This window comes from Stigmatopora nigra, chromosome 18 (assembly GCF_051989575.1).
Source record: "Stigmatopora nigra isolate UIUO_SnigA chromosome 18, RoL_Snig_1.1, whole genome shotgun sequence".
NCBI classification, from domain to species: Eukaryota; Metazoa; Chordata; class Actinopteri; order Syngnathiformes; family Syngnathidae; genus Stigmatopora; species Stigmatopora nigra.
Genome location: NC_135525.1, coordinates 5,769,346 through 5,792,397, shown reverse-complemented (window position 1 = coordinate 5,792,397; position 23,052 = coordinate 5,769,346). Strand labels below are relative to the sequence as shown.

At 38.7% G+C, this 23,052-nt stretch overlaps 3 protein-coding genes and 1 long non-coding RNA gene across 5 annotated transcripts; 1 reads left to right on the top strand and 3 right to left on the bottom strand.

Moving 5' to 3' along the window:
• Nucleotides 1–141: 141 nt before the first annotated feature.
• On the bottom strand, nucleotides 142–10,731 carry LOC144211726 (uncharacterized). The gene is made up of 4 exons (XR_013329644.1): nucleotides 10,686–10,731; nucleotides 8,530–8,628; nucleotides 4,569–4,914; nucleotides 142–199 (listed from the first exon to the last, which is right to left on the bottom strand). It is a non-coding gene; the product is annotated as an uncharacterized LOC144211726 (long non-coding RNA).
• On the top strand, nucleotides 676–10,748 carry tbx21 (T-box transcription factor 21). 2 transcript variants are annotated; one of them, XM_077739154.1, is made up of 6 exons: nucleotides 676–1,326; nucleotides 5,981–6,135; nucleotides 6,204–6,318; nucleotides 7,256–7,414; nucleotides 7,486–7,547; nucleotides 8,928–10,748. In XM_077739154.1, exons 1-6 carry the CDS (start codon nucleotides 742–744, stop codon nucleotides 9,655–9,657), a joined length of 1,806 nt encoding a protein of 601 aa, XP_077595280.1. In that variant the 5' UTR covers nucleotides 676–741; the 3' UTR covers nucleotides 9,658–10,748. The 2 variants fall into 2 exon arrangements, with proteins under 2 accessions (XP_077595280.1, XP_077595282.1); XM_077739156.1 differs by having other exon boundaries at nucleotides 6,197–6,318; nucleotides 8,928–10,747.
• A 324-nt stretch (nucleotides 10,749–11,072) lies between these two features.
• On the bottom strand, nucleotides 11,073–20,168 carry osbpl7 (oxysterol binding protein-like 7). The gene is made up of 22 exons (XM_077739516.1): nucleotides 20,031–20,168; nucleotides 18,563–18,603; nucleotides 17,016–17,190; nucleotides 16,810–16,947; nucleotides 16,690–16,743; nucleotides 16,479–16,592; nucleotides 15,709–15,958; nucleotides 15,525–15,643; nucleotides 15,357–15,446; nucleotides 14,871–15,021; nucleotides 14,698–14,801; nucleotides 14,466–14,637; nucleotides 14,240–14,386; nucleotides 14,027–14,163; nucleotides 13,812–13,949; nucleotides 13,656–13,719; nucleotides 13,509–13,587; nucleotides 13,293–13,437; nucleotides 13,008–13,158; nucleotides 12,808–12,934; nucleotides 12,184–12,306; nucleotides 11,073–12,097 (listed from the first exon to the last, which is right to left on the bottom strand). Exons 3-22 carry the CDS (start codon nucleotides 17,145–17,147, stop codon nucleotides 11,989–11,991), a joined length of 2,544 nt encoding a protein of 847 aa, XP_077595642.1. The 5' UTR covers nucleotides 17,148–17,190; nucleotides 18,563–18,603; nucleotides 20,031–20,168; the 3' UTR covers nucleotides 11,073–11,988.
• A 383-nt stretch (nucleotides 20,169–20,551) lies between these two features.
• pnpo (pyridoxamine 5'-phosphate oxidase) lies at nucleotides 20,552–23,017 on the bottom strand. Its single transcript, XM_077739694.1, has 7 exons — nucleotides 22,538–23,017; nucleotides 22,223–22,347; nucleotides 22,060–22,159; nucleotides 21,946–21,999; nucleotides 21,750–21,878; nucleotides 21,618–21,688; nucleotides 20,552–21,112 (listed from the first exon to the last, which is right to left on the bottom strand). The coding sequence occupies exons 1-7, from the start codon at nucleotides 22,715–22,717 to the stop codon at nucleotides 20,950–20,952; spliced, it is 822 nt and encodes a 273-aa protein (XP_077595820.1). The 5' UTR covers nucleotides 22,718–23,017; the 3' UTR covers nucleotides 20,552–20,949.
• Between the last annotated feature and the right edge of the window lie 35 nt (nucleotides 23,018–23,052).

The window sequence follows — 23,052 nt, the reverse complement described above, 5'->3', positions numbered from 1 at the left end:
ATAACTGGCAATGCAGGCTAGAAAAGAGAGAGTACAGTATAAGGCAGGGGTAGGGAGCATATGGCTTGGAAGCCATATGTGGCTCTTTTGATGGGTGCATATCTCTCCACTAACCTGTGAGGTAAAATATGGAAAGTGCTGGTGACAGAGGCGAGGTCCGAATGCACCAATAGGAGCGTCACGTCGGCACCGACACTACCTGTAATCATATTTTTTCCATTAGACTCTTTACATTGATACTCATTGATTAGCTCATTGATACTCATTGATTAGCAACAGCATAACCGTGTTGTCAAAATAAGTCAAATACTTTTTGTACTTTAAAAGTGGTAGAATGACCAAAAAAATGCACATTTTGACTTTTTAATTCAGAGTATGGCTCTGAAGGAATACAATTTGAAAATAGGAATTGTTTATATAGCTCTTTCTGTCAAAAAAAGGTCCCAAACTCTGGTGTAAAGTTAGGCAAATTCCATACAAGTGGTGGCAGCCATGGTAAACATTATAAAGAGAAGAACCTACCAAAATAAAAGAGGAAATTACATAGAAGAAGAGCACTATCAATTGGCACATGGAATGAGTGCATGTTTTGCGCGTGGACACACCCCCCAGAGAAAAAGAGGGCGCACGAAAAAGCAAAACATAACACACGCGACTTTGCACGAGGGAAAGCAGTCAAACAGTCACTGAGTTCGGAGGGTTCTTCTCCAGCCAAAACTTTTGGATGCCGACGCGAGACTTATGACTGTGTCGGGGGCTGCAAATGGGCGGCACGGGTGGCAACCTCTACCTCAGCATGTTGACAGGCGCCAGCGAGGCGCACAAGACCCCCGAGGTGAACGGACACCTCCACCGGGGAGGAGGGGGCGGCGGAGGGGTAGCCAAGGACCCGGCCGAGCTCAAGACGGCTCTCCAGGACGCTCGTTTCTACTATCCGGACCCCCTTGCAGGGGGCCAGGACGCCCTCACCCTGCAGTACCACTCGGAGCAGGCGATGGGCGGCTTCGGAGCCGCTCAGCCGGCTCGTTTTTACGGTGGCTGCCCGTACGCGGGCGCCGGTTCACCGCCGGGGAGCGCCGCCCGTCCGGGCTACGGGGAAGGATGCTTCCCGGCGGCGGTGGGGACGACGTCCGGGGGGAAGGAGGCGTATCCGCCGCCGTCGCCGGACGGCTTCGGGGCGGCTGCGGTGGGCTACCAGCGGGCTGCCCTCTACCCGTTGCCTGGCTTGCAGCTGTGCGGCAAAACACAGGCGCTCCTGAACAACTACCCGCTGTGGGCCAAGTTCCACAAGTTCCATACCGAGATGATCATCACCAAGCATGGCAGGTGAGTTTGCACGTTTGAAATCAAAGTTTTCTACATTTGATATCATCATAGTGGTCCATTCATGAAGAAGTACAGTAAATTATTTGAAAAGACATACAGGTCACTACAGGTCGTAGGGTGTCATGTGGGCCAGCAGAAATGTATATTTATAAGTGTCATATTCAGAATATTAAAGATGAGGAATTATTGTAAGTGGTATCATGAAGAGGGGGTTTCATCGACGTAGTTTTGTTACAAATGAACATAATTTTTACGACGTAAACTTGCCCTACTGTTTGAGATACCAATCATTGTAGGTAAAGTTTACTTTTTGAAAAAGCTTCAAACCTCAGGGAAAAACATATACATATACTTTATGTAACACTATATGATCTCTTGATATAGTATAAAAGTGGCCTATATGACCAAAATGTTTCAGTTATATATATATATATATATATATATATATATATATATATATATATATATATATATATATATATATATATATATATATATATATATATATATATATATATATATATATATTTTTTATGCATAAATAAAATTAAATATGAGTAAAATGTAGGGAATTAAAGAAGAATCAAAATAATATACTAAATGTATGAGCTTAATAAATTATACTTTCAGTGTTAAAATGAACAGTATTGAAGTACGCATATTTGATTTTAGCTTATGATTTCTAAGTTATGATAATCTGATGTTCAATACTATTCAAGGTAAAAACATGGCTAAAATAAGCTCAAAGTTAAACAAAAATCTTGTTGATATTCTATATTATATATATATAAGTTTTCAACTTTATTAGAATTCAAGTTATATATATATATATATATATATATATATATATATATATATATATATATATATATATATATATATATATATATATATATATATATATATATATATATATATATATATATATATATATATATATATATATATATATATATATATATATATATGTCAATGACATGTTCCCTATGAATCATTCAATTTCATTTGATTTTATTGAAAGAAGCGCCAATTCATTTCTTTAGAAGAGTTTTTTGCAACATTGTAACTTACTTACTTACTTTAATGACATTGTTCCTAATTTAAAAAGTCTCAACATTAACAACAATAAGAAAAAATGTGCAAATGAATGTTTGGTTTATGACTGGAAACTACATGAGATGACATAAAAGCCGCAAACCTCACAATATCAAGTGTGAACAAGAAAAACGTTTTCAACAGCAAATACATTTACGGAAAAGATGACAAGATACCATTTAAGACAACTTCGAGATTTCGGAGGAGTAAAAAAAATATATTATATATATATAAAAAATAAATCATGTTTTGATATTCTATATTTTGCCTTTGACACACTCCCCTTATGTTGGGAGTATGACTGATTCAAATATGTGGAGTTGAAAAAGTCTCCAGAGATTGAAAGTTCACATGCAGCTCTTCACAAGGTGAAGCACCTTTGAAGCTGCTTTGAGGCTTTTCAGCTCAACTTGGATGCTCCAATATAAAAAAAAAAGAAATTTTAAAAAGAAAAAAGAAAATCTCCATTTCATCTGTGAGTCCATAATGAATGGTCAAAATATATAGAAGAACCAGTATATATATATTTTTTTTAAAACAATTCTGCATGCCATACTTACATGGCAGTGTACAGTGTTTAATAAGCGGACTCATTGGCTACCATTGCTGCCACCCAACATCAAAATTCATTTTGACTTGGACGGCTTGCAACAAATACTCTAGAGTATTCACAAAGCAATACATTTCAGTGCAATCGCAGAGAGCTGGGACAGGTCTGTTCATACATAGACCATAGGATGTCACTATTGGACATTCCAACATATATCACCGGTGGTTTACATACTTTTTATACTTTGTTTTGGAGCACTTTTTTAGTCTAGTGTGGTAAGAGTTCACACCAAATCAGTGGTACACATTTATTTAGCATTTAAATGTGTTGTAAATGATATTGTATATTTTCTCAATTACTGTTAATGGAGTTCAAATAATAGGATTTAAAGGAATTGGTGATAAACCATGGTTCTGAATAATTGATTGGTCGACAAAGTACTTCTCAAGTCTTGGGCTAGCATGATCCTTCAAAATTTGTCATTGGCAGTGGGCATTAAAAAACTTAATTTGATGATTAATTGTGACCTAGCTACAAAAAATGACAAAATTGATTTAGCCCACTGTAAGTCCCATTGAAAAACGTTAAAAAATGTACGTTAAATTAGGGTTCTATATAATTGACATCATAGAACATGATGATGAAACACATATATATATTTTTCGTGTCATAAAAAGATATATCATGACTCTTAGGTGTTAGGTGTCTGCCCACTTGAGTTTTGGTTGAAAAGTGGGGAAATTTGAAGTGGGTGTCTTCTATTTTGAGACCTTGCTGGTCATACTCAAAATGACACTCATCATGAAAAGAATTCATTTGAATATTAGGAAGTCTTCTATTTTTCTCCCGTAAAAAAATAAGCAGAAGTATGACCATGTTTTGACAGTCACTTCCCGTAAGTCCCCCTTCTTCACAGAAACACCAAGTGAGCGAGTGCCTTCATTTTAGAGCAAAACAAACGCTTTCTCAAATTGAAGTCCAGTACTTTTGAAAAAAATTACATGGCTAATAAATAGAGTGCACATCATTTAATCTTCGCTTAATTTAAAGAAAATATGGTTTAAGTATAATCTGTAAAAATATTAAATGATCAACTCAAAGTATGGAAAAATGAAAGTAACATTTACAAAAGAAAAGAAAAGGGAATTTTCGTTTACTCATTTTAAAAGTAACACTTTAAGTCAGGAGATATAAATAGCATTTTTAAAGTGGTATAACTATTTTTTGTTTTTAAAGTATTTAGCTTATTTTAAAAATATTTTGTTGAAATTGGGAATTAGAGTAGACTGTTTTTCTGTTCTTGATTAAATACATGTAAATAAAAATGAACAAAAATAGAGAATTGTAAGTTCAGAAATATGAAAATTGGTCAACAAAATCACAATTAAACAATTAAGAATAACACTTAATTAATTAATCCAATCAATTGATCAATAATTTGTTATGGGATTCATTGTGTTTTGTCACCAGTTAAAGTTTTAACTCAAAAGATTTAAGTTAAAGCTTCACAGAATAGACTAAATCAACTCTCAAATCTAGGTAGGTATATTATACAATTTTGGATTTTTAAGGGTCCTGGAAAAAAAAAGAATCTCACCTGTTTAAGAGTCGCACGTCGGCAGGTGGCGGCAGCTGCTGACAGGCTCGCCGCGGTCACAACCGATCAGGCGAGCCGGCGCGGTGACGAGAAGCCGAGTCGAGCTCCCGTCCATACGCATCAACGGGTTCAACGGGGCGGAAGGAAGACTCCTTTCCCCCCTCCACCCGACATCCACTTCCTCAACGTCGGTCTCCTTTCCAAATATCCACCTTTCTCCGAACTCTTGGCCGCCACTTCCGACGGATATGCCGACATTTGGCGTTAGCGTCAAGGAGTCAATGTGTTGACATCGGGGTACCATTGTGTGCCTTGAGCCATGGTCAGGTGTGCAGCTGGAAATGACCTGCCAACAAGACATACATTGTAATATCCCTAGAGAAAAATTGTAATACTACAGAATGAAAATTGAAATTGAAAAGTACAGACAAATAGGCTTAAGGACAGTTTTTTTCCCAACATCCATCAGGACTGTAAACTTGCACTAGCACGACACACAATCCCTTCTGTGCAATAACAATGTTCAATATCCTAGAAATCTGTGCAATATTTTAGAATTTACTTAGCAGGGATGTGAATTTTTATACTTTTTTACTACTATTTGTTTTTGGTTTTGGTTTTTTACTGGGAAAACACACTTTGAAAAGCTCGGAGTAGCACAAACAAATTCGTTATACGCAGCTGTGTATGATGACAAGGCTTTTGATTGATTGAAATATGACGAACAATAAAACTACATTTCAATATGACGCAGACTTTTGGCGACGTAAGGTCAATGCTAAAAGTTAGTGAAATAATCCTTAGTTTTTGTGTTTCTTTGATTCCTGTTGATAAAACACTACAGATAACAGAATTTTAAATGTGTATTTTCCAATGATTTGCCTTAAGAATTTTGCCCTTGCGGCTCAAAAATGTTTGGAAAACGCTGCCTTATCTTGAGTACCGTATTTTCACGACTATAAGGCGCACTTAAAAGTCGTAAATTTTCTCCAAAATAGACAGTGCGCCTTATAATACAGTGCGCCTATAATACAGTGCGCCTATAATACAGTGCGCCTTATATATGGAAAAATGTCATTCATCGGGGGTACGCCTTATAATGCGGTGCGCCTTAGAGTCGTAAAAATACATTATTTTTTCCCCAATACCCAAGCTTATTAATAAGCACAGCTTCAACTCCTACATATTATCCCAACACTAACGCATCATGACTCTAAAAGGGTCAACCCTCAGGTGCCCTGTTGCCCCGCTGCAAACGTTTTCCCGCCTTTACACAGCTCACCAGTTCCGACGCCAGCAAAGCGCCCGCAGGAACAATTACATTCATTTGCATAAGCGCTTTTCAGGTTCAGCTAAACCGCGCTGTCGACATGCGGCAAAGTCACACGTGCCTTTGTGTGTGTTTTGGCCAGGAGGATGTTTCCTTTCTTGAGCTTCAACATCAGCTCACTGGATCCGTCGGCCCACTACAACGTGTACGTGGACGTAGTTCTGGCCGACCAGCACCACTGGCGTTACCAGGGTGGAAAGTGGGTGCAGTGTGGCAAAGCGGAGGGGAACATGCCAGGTACGCTGTCGGAATGGCTAGAGTTTTTCGCCAACGTGGCCTCATGTCGCGATTGTCGCAGGAAACAGGATGTACGTGCACCCCGACTCTCCCAACACGGGCGCCCATTGGATGAGGCAGGAGGTGTCCTTCAGCAAGCTCAAGTTGACCAATAACAAGGGTGGGACCAACAATCTAGCACAGGTAACCAAACTGCTTGGCATGATTTGACTTTTCATTTTAATTAGAGGCTGAATAATAACAATCTTGATGTGCTAGACGTCCAATCCATTGGAAGTTAGTGGGTTGGCAGCGAATGGACATTTATTCATTCGCTGTCAACCTTCCCACTTCCAGTAGTTTTATCCTGTATTTGACTCATTTGCTGGTATTGGCATATGGAGGTCCAATCTAATAGATGTGGGAGGGTTGGCAGCGAATTGACAAACATTCCACTTCCCAGTTCAAATGGATTTTGTCATCTAGTGACAAACTTCTTGGCATGATTGGCGTTTGCCATCATGAATGGCCCTAAAAAGTGTTGTTAATTAATACAAATAATATTAAAATGATAATAAGAAAGCAAATAATATTGGTAGTTTAATGTAGAACAGAAGAATTAATGGGTTTCTATTATTTTTTTTGTTCTGCTATTTATGATAAGTTGTTTTTTGTTTATATTCATTTTGATAAGTGTTCACATTTATTATATGCAATTTTAAAAAGTCAGTGGGCTTATTTTCTAATAGCCCCAAAGTATTGATAAATATATAACTTAATGTTGAAATAGGCTGAACACAAGGCCCCTTTTTTTTACCATAAGCACTATTTAAAATGTATTAATACAAATTCGACTGAAATTTCAAATAGTTTCTCAAAATGTACATATGAGATGAATGTATGAATTCCCTCAATTTTCTAATTATTGTGGAAAACTAATTGACTAGTGGAATTGAATTCAGATGTAAATTACTGTATATAACTTATACCTGTTTAGAAAAGACTAATAGATTACCAGATATATTGGGAGAGTTGAAACGAATTTGAAAATTTCTTGGTAAATACATCAATTGTATATTTTTGCTGGCCTAAAAAATGACATTTTTTAATCTTTTTTTTTTTTTTTATTGTATTTTTGCAGATGATCGTGCTACAATCACTCCACAAATACCAGCCACGTCTTCACGTAGTGGAAGTAAAGGAGGACGGCGTGGAGGAGACGTTCCACGCATCCAAAGCGCAAACCTTCGTCTTCCCCGAGACGCAGTTCATCGCCGTCACCGCCTATCAGAACGCCGACGTGAGTTGGAACTCATTGCGTATTACAATCTAAATACAATCATTTGAAACAATATATATTTTTCCCCTTAGATCACCCAATTAAAAATCGACCACAACCCTTTTGCCAAAGGTTTCCGCGACAGTTATGACACGTGAGTACACCCAATGTTTACCATAAATATGAATAATGTACACACATCGTGTATTTTCAATCATAGCTATTATTTCTATAATTTTCCCATAGACTTTTCCAGATATTTAAACAAAGTTATTTAGAATCTTGAGATTCATAGAATACTCAAAATGACCATTTTGTGATGACGTGCTAAAAAATGTTGCATCTGGCAAAACAGGATAAGCAAAGAAAGTAAAAAAAAGACCAAGATGAAATATGAGATAAGATTCTTGCTTTCATTGTGGTCAAACAGACAAGACATGTTGCAAACAAGATAGTGCAACAAAGACTTGGTGACGTTTTGGTACATACATGTATTTTTGAGGTTTTTTTACGTCCAAATAACATTTTTCACACACGTATAATAATTAATTATGAGCAGATTGTAGCGTAATGTCACTTTTAGGGTTTTTATAGTAAAATAAAGTCACATTTAACATTATTTTTCATGATAATTAATTCTACAGTTGTAATTAAAACTAAAAAGTAACTAAACCCAATAATGCTACACAAGTGGACACTCCAAAACTAGATTAGATTGTTTTTTATAATATTTTTTTATGAAACATTGACAAAGACGGAAGTCTAATTCATAAATGTTGATGAATGCTCATTTTTCATGTTTTTATTTTAAATATTTATAAATTTAACTAGAAAATAGTTCTTATTGTTTTCTTTTTTAATGGTTGCTTAAACATTTTTATCATTAAAAAATGACAATAGTGCTTAAAATGTCTAAAATATCTTTTAAAATATGATGTCAATAGTTACAAAATATCATAAGTAACATAATTAATAATTGTTTTTACTTTAAAAAGAAATTTAAATCAAAAATAAAAATATGTCATGTGAACCTTTTTGATGTCATTGATGATGTTAGATGACCAAATCCATTTTCAAACTGAATGGAACATCTTGCACCATCAATGTAACGCCATCAGCTATGACTAAACTCTCACCTCAGAAACTTTCACTTCGACTAAAGCATAGTCATTTGTTGCAAGTCTCCCTCAAAATAGATTGGACGTTTAGCTCGACCAATCAGTGAAAGGCGTGCCCTATCAAAGAAATACATTTAGGGGAAAGTACAAAAAAACATTTCAAAATAATGCCATTCCAAAGACCTTTTTTAGTAACATTTTCATTAAACTCACTTAACCACATATGATCAATTTCTGAAAAATTCCAATGCCACATCATTTAGAGGCGTGGCCAAAAATGTCTCAAAAATATTACTCATATTTTTTGCGTACTCAAGTGGTTTTTTGAAGAGCTACTTGAGAGATGCTTGAGGTTTCTGTTCAGGAAGTAACACCATTTCAAACCTCCCCCTTACCCTTCTTCCTCCTACACTTAGTCTGTACGCGCCACCCGACCCTGAACGCCTCACCCCCTCCCCCACGGAGAGCCAGCCTCTCCTCCCGGGTGGCTGCTACGCCTCCAGCTACCTGTCGGAGCCATACGTGGGCCCACTGCCCCAGAGCCGCTTCTACAGCCGAGAAGTCACAATGGCGGGCACCCAGCAGCACAAGGACACCCCATCAAGCCCAGGACCCCACTGGTACCTCCCCTCCCAGCAGGCCGTCGCCCCCAACCGCCTAGACTTCACATCGTCCTTCGAGGGCGACTTCAACAACGCTTTCTACAAGCCCTTCCCCTTGCAAACCCCAGCACACCCGGCCCACCCGGCGCTCAGCTACTACCCCGAGCATCCTTTCGCCTCCACCAGCGTGTCCACCCCGACGGGATGGACCGCCACCCGGGCTCCGTCTCAGTATCTGTCCGCCAAACCGGCGGCGGGGCTGGCCTGGTTCCGCCCGCTGTCATCGTCGCCGGGCCATGCCAGACTTTTAGAACCCATCCCGACGACCGACAAGGGGAAAGACGGCACAGCGGATTGGCTGGAGGCCCCGTCGGTCAAGTCACGAGACTCGTTGAACTCGGCCCCCTTTGAGGGCGGTCAAGGGGACCTCAAGAGGAGGAGGTTGTCGCCCTATACGTCCAGCACGGAGAACTCGCCGCCGCCTGATCGCGGCGCTCAACTCTGCGACAAAGACACCGACTATTTTAGCTATTATGTTCACTGAGCCGCCCGCATATCTCCCTTGCCCAGCTATTTGATATCCACCTCTCAGTATGAGTATTATACTTTTTGGCTTCACTTGTTAGATCAGGGGTCTTAAACTGGTCTAAATGTTTTTTTGTTTTTGTGTGTCAACTAAAAAATAAAAAGGAAACAGGTTCAATATCAGTCAACCTAACATATTATTAATGTGAATCTGAGAAAAGACATTAGTTTGTTTCCTGAATTGTGTTAAATAGACGTTTAATGAAAGAACATAAAGGCTCATTTTCTGATTTTATTTTAAACCATTATCAATCAGGAAAAGGAAGATTATTTCCTGACTTGTTTATTCAGGTAAACCAAAAATACATAAAAATAGGCCTGTTTTGCATTTTGTTCTTTTCTGAATTAAATCTTTTCTGAAATTAGAACAAATGGAAGACTGAAAGGTAGACAACAAAATATCTTTCTAAACATGTTCAATATTTATTCAGTATTTCATCCAAATTTTACTTATACTGCGATTAGTGTAATTTTATGTATCGTTTCTTCTAATGCACGTAATTACACTTTCTACCACTAGACGGCGAGACGCTTAGACGTTTGACTTTAGAAGACAGGAAATATATTAGTTAAGCATAGTTGTTGCAAATGCCAATAAACGTCACAATCATAAAGATCTTGGTTTTTAAGCTTACGGGAGAAGCGTATTTAGTTGTGTTTTATAATGCACATCTTTTGGGATGGTTGATGATTCATATTTGTGAGATCATGCATTTATTATTTAGAACCCAAACATTAAAAAACTGTTCAGCCTACTCCTGTTCCAAATGTTACGTTGCAATCACATTCATCTATCTATTGATTATTCATACATGTTTTTTTACCTTTAAAATGTGTCTTCTTGGCAAGTTTTCAATAACATTTTCCTCTTCCATCTTTCATCTTGGAAAGTCATGAAGTAACATTTGTAACTGGATCTGCTATTCTACATCTTTGAGTGAGATTAGTATAGAGACAAATGTTCCCGATTAAAAGTTTTTGGAATACCTCACTCGTGATGTCCCTTCTCTTCAAACCTGTCATCACCACACCTGCGGAAAGCCAAAGTGTTTGTCCATTTTTTTTCAATAAAGATGTCAGTTTTGAATAATTTAAAGAATCGATAAACCAATAATTGTGTTGTGGAATACAGTACACAGTACACGCAAAAAAAAAAAACAAAGTAAAGGAATACAGCAAAAAAAATATACAATTTAATTGTTCTACCAGCCTACCATGGATTCGAACCCAGACCTCACCAGGCTGGCCAAAATGTAATGAATTTTACTATTATATAAATAACGGTATTTAAAAAAGGATAAATAAATAAAAATACACAGACACAATTAGACATATAGACCAATTCATATCTATGACAAAAGTAAAAAATATATGTATTTTTTTTTATATTTTATTTATTTGAAACAACTTTCAAAACTTCCAAGAGAGGTTCCTTCACTTTGGCTTAATTCTCCCCCCAGATGCCCGGAGGAAACGACACATCAGAACATTTGTAGGTGGCGATGCACTAAAAGAGAAAACACAGGTGAACTGATGGTTGGCGACAGTTACTATAGCGACAGGAAGGGCAGTAAGATGCGTTTGAGGCCAGTGGGAAAGACGAATGTCGCATGTCGCGTTCCCTTCTTCTGTGGGCTGAATAAGTGGGTCACTCACACACCTGGAGCTAAAAAGACAGTTGTCACCACTGTAAATGGGAGCTGCAAAGTGACCCAACAGAAGTGAGGAATTATATTTCAACGCCATTGACGGTTGTAAACGTCCTATCCAATTTGGGTGGTAGTCAAATTGAATTGGACCTCTAACACCGTCAATGGCAGGTCAATGTATTAAATGAAGTCACTTTTTAAACTTTTTTTTTTCAATTCAAATTAAGCTTAAAGAAATTTTAGTCAAAATAATTTACTACTCACTTACTGATCATTATGATTTACTTCATATTATTTTTTGTGCATGTACAGGTTGATTGTGAGTCATTTTTTAGTCACTTCACATTTATTCTTGGTTACTTCAAGTTCATTATGTACATTTCCATGAGCAATATTTTTTATTTGCAGCTCCCAGCAACATTCTAAATTATTTTTCTTTATTTTTGTTAATCCATAATATTAAAATGAGTGCACTATAAAGAGTTAAATCATTGTCAAGTGTACATTCCTTAAATGAGTCTCATCTTTGGTCTTTAAAGATTAGTCTTTGTATAAAAAAGAATAAGAATAAAACACATCCACGCTGAAATTCAACAGCGTATCACATGTGCTTGTTTTTCTGGTGGATTTGTGCGCCAAAGTCACCACAATTTTAAAGATGGTAGCTTGGTGAAGCCAGGATCCTCTCGCAGTTTCCAGTAAGTGTCATTTGTCAACCAGACATCACGTCCACAACCATCTTTGGCTTTTCTGAAACATAAACGAATAAACACAAGTTCAGGTTATGCAAGTTGGAGTACATTTTTGTTTATTGTCGGTCCGTTTGTGGAACTGACTTGAAGAAAGCCGGGACGTGTTCCTCTCTTTTCTTGGAGAGTTCCTTCCTCCTTTCCCTCTGCAGTTCCTCGATTTCGTCTTTCTTTTTATCCGTCTCTTCTACTCGGCCTTCCTCTAACATTCTTTGAGAAAAAAAAAACAAGTACAATCGTCAACAACTTTATCTTTGTTACTTTTAGTTTATTTATAACCATATTTTCTCGCACATACATCATATTTGTCTCCAAAAAAATGATGACTGAATCAAGGGTTCGGCTTTTATGCGCACAAAATAGTCGATATGTTTCAGAAAACGTGAAATTTATTTATACAGTCTCTTAGAAATACCAAGTGCAAGTATTTTTATTAAGATGTATTAAGATGTTCCCTAGTCAACTATTTTAAGGCAATTTCAAGGGTACTGCTTATACACGGATGCGGCCAATATGGGAGAAAAAAACTGTTATTTTTGGTTCCCACAGCCATAACAAGAGAAGGAAACAATATAAATGATTATTTTAAAAAAATGAAAAGGAGACAAGCATTTGATGAGAATACAAGAGCATAAGAATGTCATATAGATCTAAAGAAACTGCATTGGTGGAATAATACTTCATATAATAAGTGTGTAAGTCTTCTCTGACCTCTGGTCGGGTCGTAGGCGGCTGTCAGTAAGGGGCAGCAGTGGTTTTAAGTCTTCGGTAAGCTGGTTGAGCTCCATGGCGAAGGTGGAGAAGCCGTAAAAGATGAGGTGGTCTTTGGGTTGAGGAACTGAAGGTGAAAAGGTCTCTTAGGTTAGACCGTTTAAGTAGGACATAGTAGAATCTGTCATAAATAGCCTTACTTGGCTTCCAGATGCATTTGGGGGTGGGTAGGGTGTCACAGAATATTCCCTCATGCCAAAGACCTCCAAAGCGGTGGATGATGCTGCCGGTCTGGTCCAGTACGGTGCCCTGGACCTCATTTTTGTTGGCCTCTGACCCCCAGTAGCGAGACTTCAAGGAGTAGAATCAGAACAAAGTATGTATATATTTAACCACTCAGGTAAATTAAGTGTAATTGAACACTTCTGTAGTATCTGGACTGTGTAGTGCCATATGTAGTGCAATAATTTCAGGTTTTTAGTTACCTTGACAAAAGTAATCTTACAGGTACATGCGTTGCTCTTCAGGTTCCGAATGGTGACTTCCCCGTAATGTTCCAGGTAGCGTTGTTGACTCAAGACGTTGTGGATGCACGTCACTACTTTGTTCCACTCGTAGTGATCTCCACATCTGAGAATGACATCCAAAAAACCTACTGAACTGCCTCACAGGTTCTCCCCATTTTACAGACTTCCGTTTACCTGGGAAGTGTAACGTTGACCATTCCGGTCGGCACGATCTCCAAGGACTTTCCCCAGAACTTGTTCTTCCACCTTTGGTCTGTTTCAACGGATAAAATAGTTATTTTAGATGCTTTCACTTCTGGTTTTAAGATCGGGAAGCTTCACCTTGCCAGAAGGCAAAGTTGTCCGATTCTGCGTGGCAAGCAGAGATGGGAGGATGGTGGCATACCTAATTAAAAAAAAATAAAGACAGAGATTGTCCAAATCTCAAAGGATGATTCTTATAGCAATAACTGCATTCGTAATTTTGTCGCGGTCTACCTGTTCACTGATAAAACGAAATGCCCGGTCCTCCCTAACACATTCGTAGGTCTCCCCTAGGACGGGATTAAAGGGCTTGTAGCGGTTTCGGAAAGTGGCGGTCGAGTATCCTGAGATGGCGAAGGCCGCAATATAGACCTGATGGAGAGAAGTTAGCTACCAATCCGAAAACAACTGATCTAGATCATGTGATTACTATTTCCAATTGTGTTTACCATCCTCTGGTAAGGATCCGCAGTCGCGGCGGCGGTATCAAGCAGTTCACTGTACTCCAGTTCCTCGCAAAGTCGCTGCAACAGGTTGATCGGCTCGTTCAGAGCGGCTGGCATGGACACGCGAGCTAGGTCTTTGCCTATGTTACAACAATGCAGATAGCAAAGAATTTTTGCGCTATTCTCGAGTGTCGGTTTTAGGACGTGGCTGTATACCAATGTTATTATAGAGGATGGCCATGAGGCCCACATGACTGTTATCTGGACACGACGCGGGAAGCGTTGTTCGTCTTCCACTGCTCTTTGGAACCACTCTTTGAGGAGACCTGGAAATGCTAGCGCGGTACTTTCGAGTGGCGGACACTGTCAAGACCAGGAACATGATGTTGTGGGTTGGTGAATACAGACTAGTTTGCCCATTTTAAATTTATATCGGACTCACAATGTCCTTCTTCTGGCTCCGAGTTGGACGTGCTTCCATCGCTCAGTCCCGACTCGTCGGAGACATCGGAGGAGCTCGCTAAGCAGAAGTCGTCGCTAGCATCGAAATACTCGGCCGTTGATTCATCCACCGAGGGAGGCCTGTGGGGTGAACCCGCCCCCTCGGCCCCCTGCTGGAAGAAGATGGGCAGATTGTGGTTTTATGAAAAGCCGATGTGGAGAGATCATTTTACCTCTTCGGTGTGGCACTGGTGGACATTGTTATTTTCCCAAACTTCCTGGAATTTCTGCCTCTCTTGGCTCAACGAAGTGTGGACCGTTTGAAGGGAAGCCAAAACTAAACAGATTAAGGACCCCCAGATTAAGGATTAGGGTTAGGGTTAGGGTTAGTGTACAGTTGCTTTACCTCGCAGGGACACAGCGCAAATGTCCTGCTGCAATTTCTTGCCCTCAGTAGACGTAGCGACATGGGGGGGCGCCAGCTGTGAGTAGACATAGTCCGGGATGGATGGGACGGAAGCGCCAAAGTGGAAGGAGCTATTCAGGGGGCTGGACAGCTAAATCAAAGCAAAACGTAAATTGCTTACATTGTGAATCTCACCCAAAAAAACTGTCAACAAACCATCTCAAGAGGCTCCCTGGGGTTGCTAAAAGGGGCAGAGCTAGACACAGTGCCTTGTATTGATGGCTGGATAGGAACGAATCACAACACTTCACCAATCTGCCCACTAAGAACTCACCGATTTGGTTATCCTACGAACAGGCTTTTGAAATGGAAAAATAACTTTTTGGTCCCGTTACGTTCCCGAAACAACTACACTTAACAATTGACGTCTAAATGACAATTAACAGCTGCGCCCCAATATTTTTGTCCATATATTTGACTTCTCACCATTCCAAGGGCTTCCACTCTTGACAAGGTACGAGAGTGACCCCAAACCCTTGCTGCTTTTTGCTTCTTTGGTTTCTCCAGAGAAATATTCTGTATGTAAACACAAAATCAAGCTTTTAAAGTGCATTATTACAATAAAAATAAGGACAAACAACCACACGCCACCACCTGTGTGCTGATAATGCGCTGAAGTTCCCCATTTGTGAATGTCTGTCCTGCCTCTAGCGTCTGCAGTTTCTGGATTAGACGGTTAAGCTCGGAAAGGTCCAAATTGCAACGGTTCAGTTCTGGAAGAAGGTCAAGAACTGTTGTAGCTATTGTTTTTTGGTGGAAAGAAATTCTGGAGGAGTACCTTGAGCGCAATTGTCGGGAGACGGACTCTGCTGCAGCCATGCTGTCACTTTGCTGTCCACGGCTGCCTTGGACGAGGGCTGAGGGAAACACTTTGGCTGACCGCCGAGTAAGACGGTATCGGATGTGAGCGTTAGTAGGTGTCCATTGTTTTGGACGCAAGCATGCGCCAATGCAGCTTCGCTCTTCTTGTATGAACGATGCGCCTGAAGCTTGGTCACCCAAATGTAGAAGAGCTCGTGGCTCTTGGCCTTTAGTAGCAGAGGAAATATTGATAAAAAAAATTTCCTGATATTAAATATGGGTTTTATCTCCTTTAAAGTGCTACAGTTAGCACTCAAATGCAAAGGCTGATAATAATTTACTAGAAATGTTAGCTAGACAAACGCACTATGCATACTGTAGTTTTTTCCGTATTTTTTTTCACTATATAAATACAGTGTGTCAGCAAGCAATGTACCTAAACAGTCAAGATGTTAGCTTCTACTGTGAAAGCTACAGAATATTGAATTTAGTGCATACTGATTGAGCATCCTGTCCATTTAGGAGACATTTTTTGACTTTTAAGTGCGCACTATGTGAGTACATATATGTATGTTTCATTTAAATAGCTTAAAAAGGGGGAATTATCACTAATATGGGGAGCAATTAGCCGAGTTGACATGTATGCATTATGGTTCATATACCCTAACTACACATTCTGTAAGCAACTGCTATTCTGGCCCTGCATTAGTATTATCATTTTTTTAAACATAAAAAGTGGATGTTCACCTTCATGTGATACAGAATGTCCCCTGCATCCAAGTCAATACGGTTGGACTTCTTGTTGATGGACATGACTGTGCTGCTTATGTCCAGAGAACCTTGCACTCTACCAATGGACACCTGTTAAAAGTCAAGTCAAAATAGGACATATTAGTATTGGCATTACCACTACATTCAGTAGTTAGGTTGTCTAAAAATTGTGTTCATATGTGCTTACATCTTGTTGATTTTTGCAATATCGCAAGGTTCCTCCCTCTAGGACAAAGTATCGCTGGGTAACCAAGAAGACTTATGTTAGAAAAAATGAAAAAGTGGATACATTTTGTTGTGTTTTTACCTTGTGCCAGCCTTTAAGTGGCCATTTTCTCCTTTTGAGAAGATAGCCTTCACAGACACCAGGAATTTCCTGTGGATGTTCACCCGGGTTGTTTCCGTCCAGTTGGACGTCATCCACAACCTCCCAGTCTTTAATCAACTGTGAGAAATAAATGGATTTGGGGACCATCTTGATGGGAGTCGGAGTTCTTTTACACTTTGATTTACCTGACGGGAATGTCGAGATGACAGCGTGCTACTGCTACGCGAGTGAGGACCTTTGGTCCACGTGGGCGACGACTTCTCCAGGCCGCTCGCCACCGACTGGCTACGATTAAGGGCGGAGCCATAGGAAGTCATTTTGTGCTGGTTACGATTTGAAGCAATGGACAACGGCAAGCACCTATGGAATCAAAAATGGCATCAGTTATCACTGGATGAACACTAATACTTTTTTTTTACAATGACAACATTTACATACAGACATTTGTCCATTTTTTGACTTGTTTGGCATATTTTCCATACTATAAGTCCATTTTTTTCTCTCTCTGACCACTTAAAGCCTTTTTTAATGGTATAGTTATCCACAAAAACTATAAATGTTACATTAACAGATTCCTAGTAAGTCTGTTGTTCTCAATGTAACTATTTTTACTTTAAATGGTATTTATTCATGGTTTCTAATCAAAAATTGCCCTTCCTAAAATACGATATATATAATGTTTTTCTCTATATAATGCATTATTTGGGTGGTGAGACTCTTAGTCCGAAAATTTCGGTAATGTAGGTGTATAGAGTTGTATAAACTGCATAAAATGTTATATTTTCGTATCCAGACTGTTTTTGAGGATTTTCATTAACAAAGGATTGACCAAATGATTCTTTATCATCCTCTCATATTGCACTCGATCTTAAGACGAGATATAAAAAGCTGCAAAATCTCCCAAGAATTCATTTTTATAGCCCTCTAAAATGCCTTTAGAGATAGAATCTACAAAAAAAGATATACAGTATGAAAAAAGATATACTTTATGAGCACCTTTGGGTTTTTTGAACACATTTACATGGATTTTGGTAACAATGTTACTGTACAAAAACATGGAAATAGTTATATTAGCTTTATAATGAACATTGCATTGCAAGGCATCAAATTGCAAGGCATCAAATTGCAAAGTGAACGGACACGTGCCGCTATTAGCGTCTCGCTAGTGGGACGGCCGCCAGATGGATTAGGCGACCAACTTTGTCCTAATTGGTTTTTCAAGGAGTCTTTTTTAGCAACACGAGTCACTACATGCTATATTGCACAGACTCGCATGACACAGGAGCACAAAAATTGACATTTTTGGAAAATTTATTTGCATTTGTTTGTGTATTGGGCACATAGACATAACTCCAATTTAAATATTACATGGGTCACGTTTAGTGCACAAGATTTCATTTTTTATGAATGTTAGTCGTGCTGAACAATCTAAAACGTGAGTGACGGTGTTTTCCGTGTTCCTCCTGGTGGTTGTTTCAATTCTTTTGAGTCTCGTGTTACATAAGCGGGATGAGAAGAAGTGACCTGGCTTGAGGGGGAAACGGGATGAGAGGATTTGTCGGTGAGCTCGCTCACACACAAATCTCTACAAGATGAGTAACTTTACTTTCTGACAACACCAGTGGAATTATGCATATATTTGACAACTAAAGGAACCCAATGGAAATGTAGACATCTGTTTGCAAAATACAAACTGAAAAAAGGGTAGTAGAAATTGTTGATTAAAAATTACCTCCTTGGAAGAATCCATGTTTTACCCCCAACTGGTTTTCCCTACAAACAAAATAAAATAAATGTTTTATAATGATATAGTAAAAAAGCAGGGGTAAAAAATTTACAAATATGATTAATTGATCAATTTTATACTTGGTGTCAAACTTGATGTCTGGGGACATTTTTGTGCAAAAAAATGACTATCCATCAAATGAATGTTTTTGTTAAAATACCAGATTATTGTCATTTTTGGAAAGATTGAGATAACACAAATACTTTAGTTTTGTTTAGTTTAAAAAAACAACAACATAACACTTTTAACATGGCTTGTTTCACATAAAATACACGTTTTTTGATGTGCGAATGTATTCGTGAATCCAAATTTGATCTCCACCGGGGCTAAATGAAGTGGATGTCAATGTCATACATTAAAAGATGAATATTTACTATCATTGGCAAAACTGTATGACACCACCTTGACCTTTTTCGGCAGATGTCAGCGCTTTCATTTCGGCGTGCGGTTGTTGGAGATAAGCTAATATCAACACACAATCTCATTTGTGCGCACCACAAATGTTGGTTACTCGTGAGATAAATTCCACTGTTCAGTTACTCGGGTTTACTGACTTGATATCAAAGTGGATGATTTCATCTAAAGCCTTTAAAATGACCCCAGACCACAAGACCCCCCCCCCCCCCCCCCACACACACACACACACACACACACTCACAACATTCACAGACTTGTTTTTAACAAATATGGTAAAGTTAATTCATTTTATATGGACATATTGCGAAACCTCATACTATACTTATCGGTAAAAAGGCATTTTTTTAAACTTTAAGACAGATATAAAGTCATTGACATTAATGGATGCCAAATCCATTGGAAGAGGGAGGGTTGGCATCAAATAAGCAAATTCATTCCAACCCTAACATTTTAATACTGATGACTAATTTGTTTAAAGAATTTGAATTTAGTTTTCAAAAGCCACATTATTTGATGTTTAATGTTGTGAATGGTAGCCAATACATTAATTTTTGTATTTTTGACAATAAAAATTTAGGTAAACATTCTAATATGGCCAATGAGTCAGCATTATTTCAATAAACATCAGCACTCGAATATTTAATAAACAATTACTGTTAAATGTACAAATGGTAAATATCATGTGCAATAATTTTCTATTATTTAAATAACCATGAAAGCAATTCAAATTTTAAAAAAAAGTTTAGAGTCATTTATTTCATTTATTTTTACCTATGCCCCCCCCCCCCCCCCTCTCAGAAAAATATATATTCTGGATTATTGTTTTAAAACCACAATTACTGTCAACAAATGTAACAGGTTACATAAAAAGTATTGCAGCAATCTTGTATTTTTGAAAGATTAACATAATCCTATCAAATGTTTCCATTCAATCATAACAATAGAAACAAATCATTGTCCAATATTAAAAATGTCATATCATATCATAAACTGTTACCTGAGTATTCAGGTGCGAGGGGGTCCAATAGAAATAGAATTATGAAATCCAGCAGGTTTCTCGTTCACTTCCATGCACGCGAAATAGAATGCGCGTTCACGAGGCGCACACCAGGACGTGATCCGCATTAGCTGGAATTACAGCAGGGGAGCAGGTGGGGAAGGGGGCGGGGTTTATGGTCCACCTTCTTCACTCGTTCACCTCAGATTAGGTTGTTCTAATCTGAGATTAGTACTTCAAGAGTTGTCATTTTTTGAATGAATCTGTCACAGGTTGCCCTCTAGCGGCCACAAGGCTTTATCACAACTCAATTGCATGCAACACTTCAAGAATAACATTGATTGATTTTTAATTTATATTTAACTCATTGTCTGACATTTACACTGAAAGACAGCACAGGATAAACAATCATAAATTCTGGTTGTGACATCATCACCTGAAAATCTGGACCTTCTTTAATGCAGTTTTGGATTTAATAACTATGAAATGATAAGAAACAGGCACAATTGTTTTTTTTCAACATGTAAAAATACATAAACAAAGTCACCATTTAACAGCACCTGTGTCCATGTCCAGTTTTCCCATGTTCAAAATGTACAACATTAAACAACTATTTAAAATGAAATGGTACATATTACCTACAAAGCCTTATAGGTTGTATTTTGGTGAATATTTTTCCTGTTTCGAACTGTTTTTTAAACTTTATTTTCTAATGATATCACTTATATTACATACTATAAGATAATACTTTAAATCACATTTGTATGTTTAATTTATTCACATTTTGTGCTTTATTTTCTAAGATAAATGAAGGGCGGTCCCGCGGATGAGTGATTAGCGCATCAGCCCCATAGTTCTGTAGTCCTGGGTTCGAATCTGTACCCATCTGCGGAGTTTGGAACTTCCTCCCACATTCCAATCACGGGGAGAGTCGCTGGTAAGCCCAACAACCCTCACCACGCCGCTGATGTTCGCCCAATTGGGCGTCTTCGGGCACTTTGGTGAAAACGATACGGTCATGAAGCCTGTTGGTCTGACCCTGCCAGAACTCCATCAGATGGGGCTTCACTAAGTAGCCACCCCTGGTGGAAGAAAGAAAAATAATGATGAAAATGCTCCAGTTTTATCGTAATCGCAAGTGTACAGCTGTGAGCAAACATTTTAAAAGGTAGTAAATTTGACATTAAAATTGCATATACTTCACATTATTAATACACATAATTCATTATGTTTGTTGGAGTAATTGTGTTTACCGAGTAGGTCTAAATATACAGTAATACCTTGACATAGGAGTGTCCCAACATTGGAGAAATTTGAAATACGAGGAAAATTAAGAGTAAATTTTTGCATTGCGATACAAGACAAATTTGAGATACAAGCATACCAGATGCTTTTCAATGTTTTTCCATTGTAATATCCAGTTCTTTGTGTTTTTTTCAGAGGGTAGGAATGGATTAATTTGTATTTAGTTCTTTTTAATGGGAAAAATTGATTCGATATAAATTGACATACGAGCTGGGTCCCAGAACGTATTAAGCTCGTATCTCAAGGTATTACTGTAGATATACAATGAGTGAAAATACTCACCAATAATCTGGCATCGGCACTTGCGTGTCCTTGTACTTTGCCTCCAATTCTGCATTCTTGTCCCTCAGAAACTAAAAGATGCATGAGTTTGCAAATGTTTTGAAACGATTGAAGCGTGGTTGCATTTCTTACATTTCTGTCTGGAACCGGCGTGCTTTGCCTGCTCACCACCGCCCCAATCTGGCTGCTCTTCGGCCTCGAGTGGAAGTAATCGCAGGAGCTTTGGTATGGGATGCGTTCCACCTCCCCTTCAATGCGGATCTAACAGGTCAAACCTCTTCAGGTGAACAAGCAAGTTAGCAAAACATAGACATGAATGTTGTCTTACCTGTCTGTTCAAAGGCTCCCAGTAGAACACCAGACAAGCGTGAGGGTTACTTTCCTGCAAATGGGTGACATCGATGTTAGAGGTCACGAAAGGTCAAAGGTGATAACCACTCACCAGCTCGGATCCCTTGCGGCTTTCGTAGTTGGTGAAAAATCGGAAACCGTCGTTGCTGTAACCTTTGAGCAGAACCATCCGGCCGGATGGGCGTCCTTCTCTGGATCACATAGATTTGAAGATGAGTGAAAATGTTGGAAAAGGAGTTGAAGATGTTGCTTACTTGGTCGCCGTGGCAATACACATGGCGTTGGCCTCGCCCACTTCGGGACATTTGGTGGCTTCGTCGAACCAGCTTCCAAATTGCTTGATTGGGTCCAGAGAGGTCAGTTGGTTCTCCTCAAAACACTGAAGCGAAAATATTGCATTCAGGTCATTATTCATGCATTGCCTGCCATTGACAGAGATAGGCGCCCTATCAATTTTGACTGGGGTCTGGCAGCAATGGTTCGCTCGCTTCCATTGAAAATGGATTGGACGTCTATCATTGTCATTGGGAGCCACTGATTGGACAGGCATTATAAACTGGAAGGTTTACCTCTTCGTCTCCCTTGTATTTCTTTCTCATATCACTGAGGTCCATGTTAGAGTTGAAAAACGTTGTATTTAAGTGGAAAAGACGCGCATAAACACGGCGTTGGATGCTTGTTGGAGTCAAAAGTGTCGCTGGATTTGCACCAATTAATGTATTTTGTACCGATGAAAGTGCACGTCTCATGCTTGTCCCCGGTGTGACGTAGCGGCATGGCTCGCTTTACGTAAATTTATGATCTACGTTTTGTAACATGGGTTAATGTATAACTTTATTTTGAGAATAGATGGTCATTTTTTTAGTCAACTGGTGTCGTTAAAAAGGATAAAATTGACAAAATAATAGTGGATGACAAAACGTGCTGAATTTCACATTGTGCTACGTTCAAAGAACATCGTTGCAAAGAAATTTGTGAAGAATAAAAGGAGAGGGGCCAAGTTGGACCGTATCAAAATGCCAAAATAAGTGCTTTTTAAAACAATTGTATCCCATCTCTAACGGGGTTTAGTCTTTTTAGGCAA

What these genes read in the sequence shown, in the direction of transcription:
- osbpl7 (XM_077739516.1), bottom strand. Translation starts at nt 17,147, where the DNA reads ATGACTTCCTATGGCTCCGCCCTTAATCGTAGCCAGTCGGTGGCGAGC. An exon ending in ACATTCTGTATCACATGAAG is followed by an intron (nt 15,959 to 16,478) that starts GTGAACATCCAC and finishes CTGCTACTAAAG; the next exon opens with GCCAAGAGCCACGAGCTCTT. An exon ending in CACGTCCCGGCTTTCTTCAA is followed by an intron (nt 12,098 to 12,183) that starts GTCAGTTCCACA and finishes TTTATGTTTCAG; the next exon opens with AAAAGCCAAAGATGGTTGTG.
- tbx21 (XM_077739154.1), top strand. Translation starts at nt 742, where the DNA reads ATGACTGTGTCGGGGGCTGCAAATGGGCGGCACGGGTGGCAACCTCTA. An exon ending in AGCGGAGGGGAACATGCCAG is followed by an intron (nt 6,136 to 6,203) that starts GTACGCTGTCGG and finishes CGCAGGAAACAG; the next exon opens with GATGTACGTGCACCCCGACT. An exon ending in TTCCGCGACAGTTATGACAC is followed by an intron (nt 7,548 to 8,927) that starts GTGAGTACACCC and finishes TCCTACACTTAG; the next exon opens with TCTGTACGCGCCACCCGACC.
- pnpo (XM_077739694.1), bottom strand. Translation starts at nt 22,717, where the DNA reads ATGAGACGTGCACTTTCATCGGTACAAAATACATTAATTGGTGCAAAT. An exon ending in TGTATTGCCACGGCGACCAA is followed by an intron (nt 22,160 to 22,222) that starts GTAAGCAACATC and finishes TATGTGATCCAG; the next exon opens with AGAAGGACGCCCATCCGGCC. An exon ending in GTGCCGATGCCAGATTATTG is followed by an intron (nt 21,113 to 21,617) that starts GTGAGTATTTTC and finishes TTCTTCCACCAG; the next exon opens with GGGTGGCTACTTAGTGAAGC.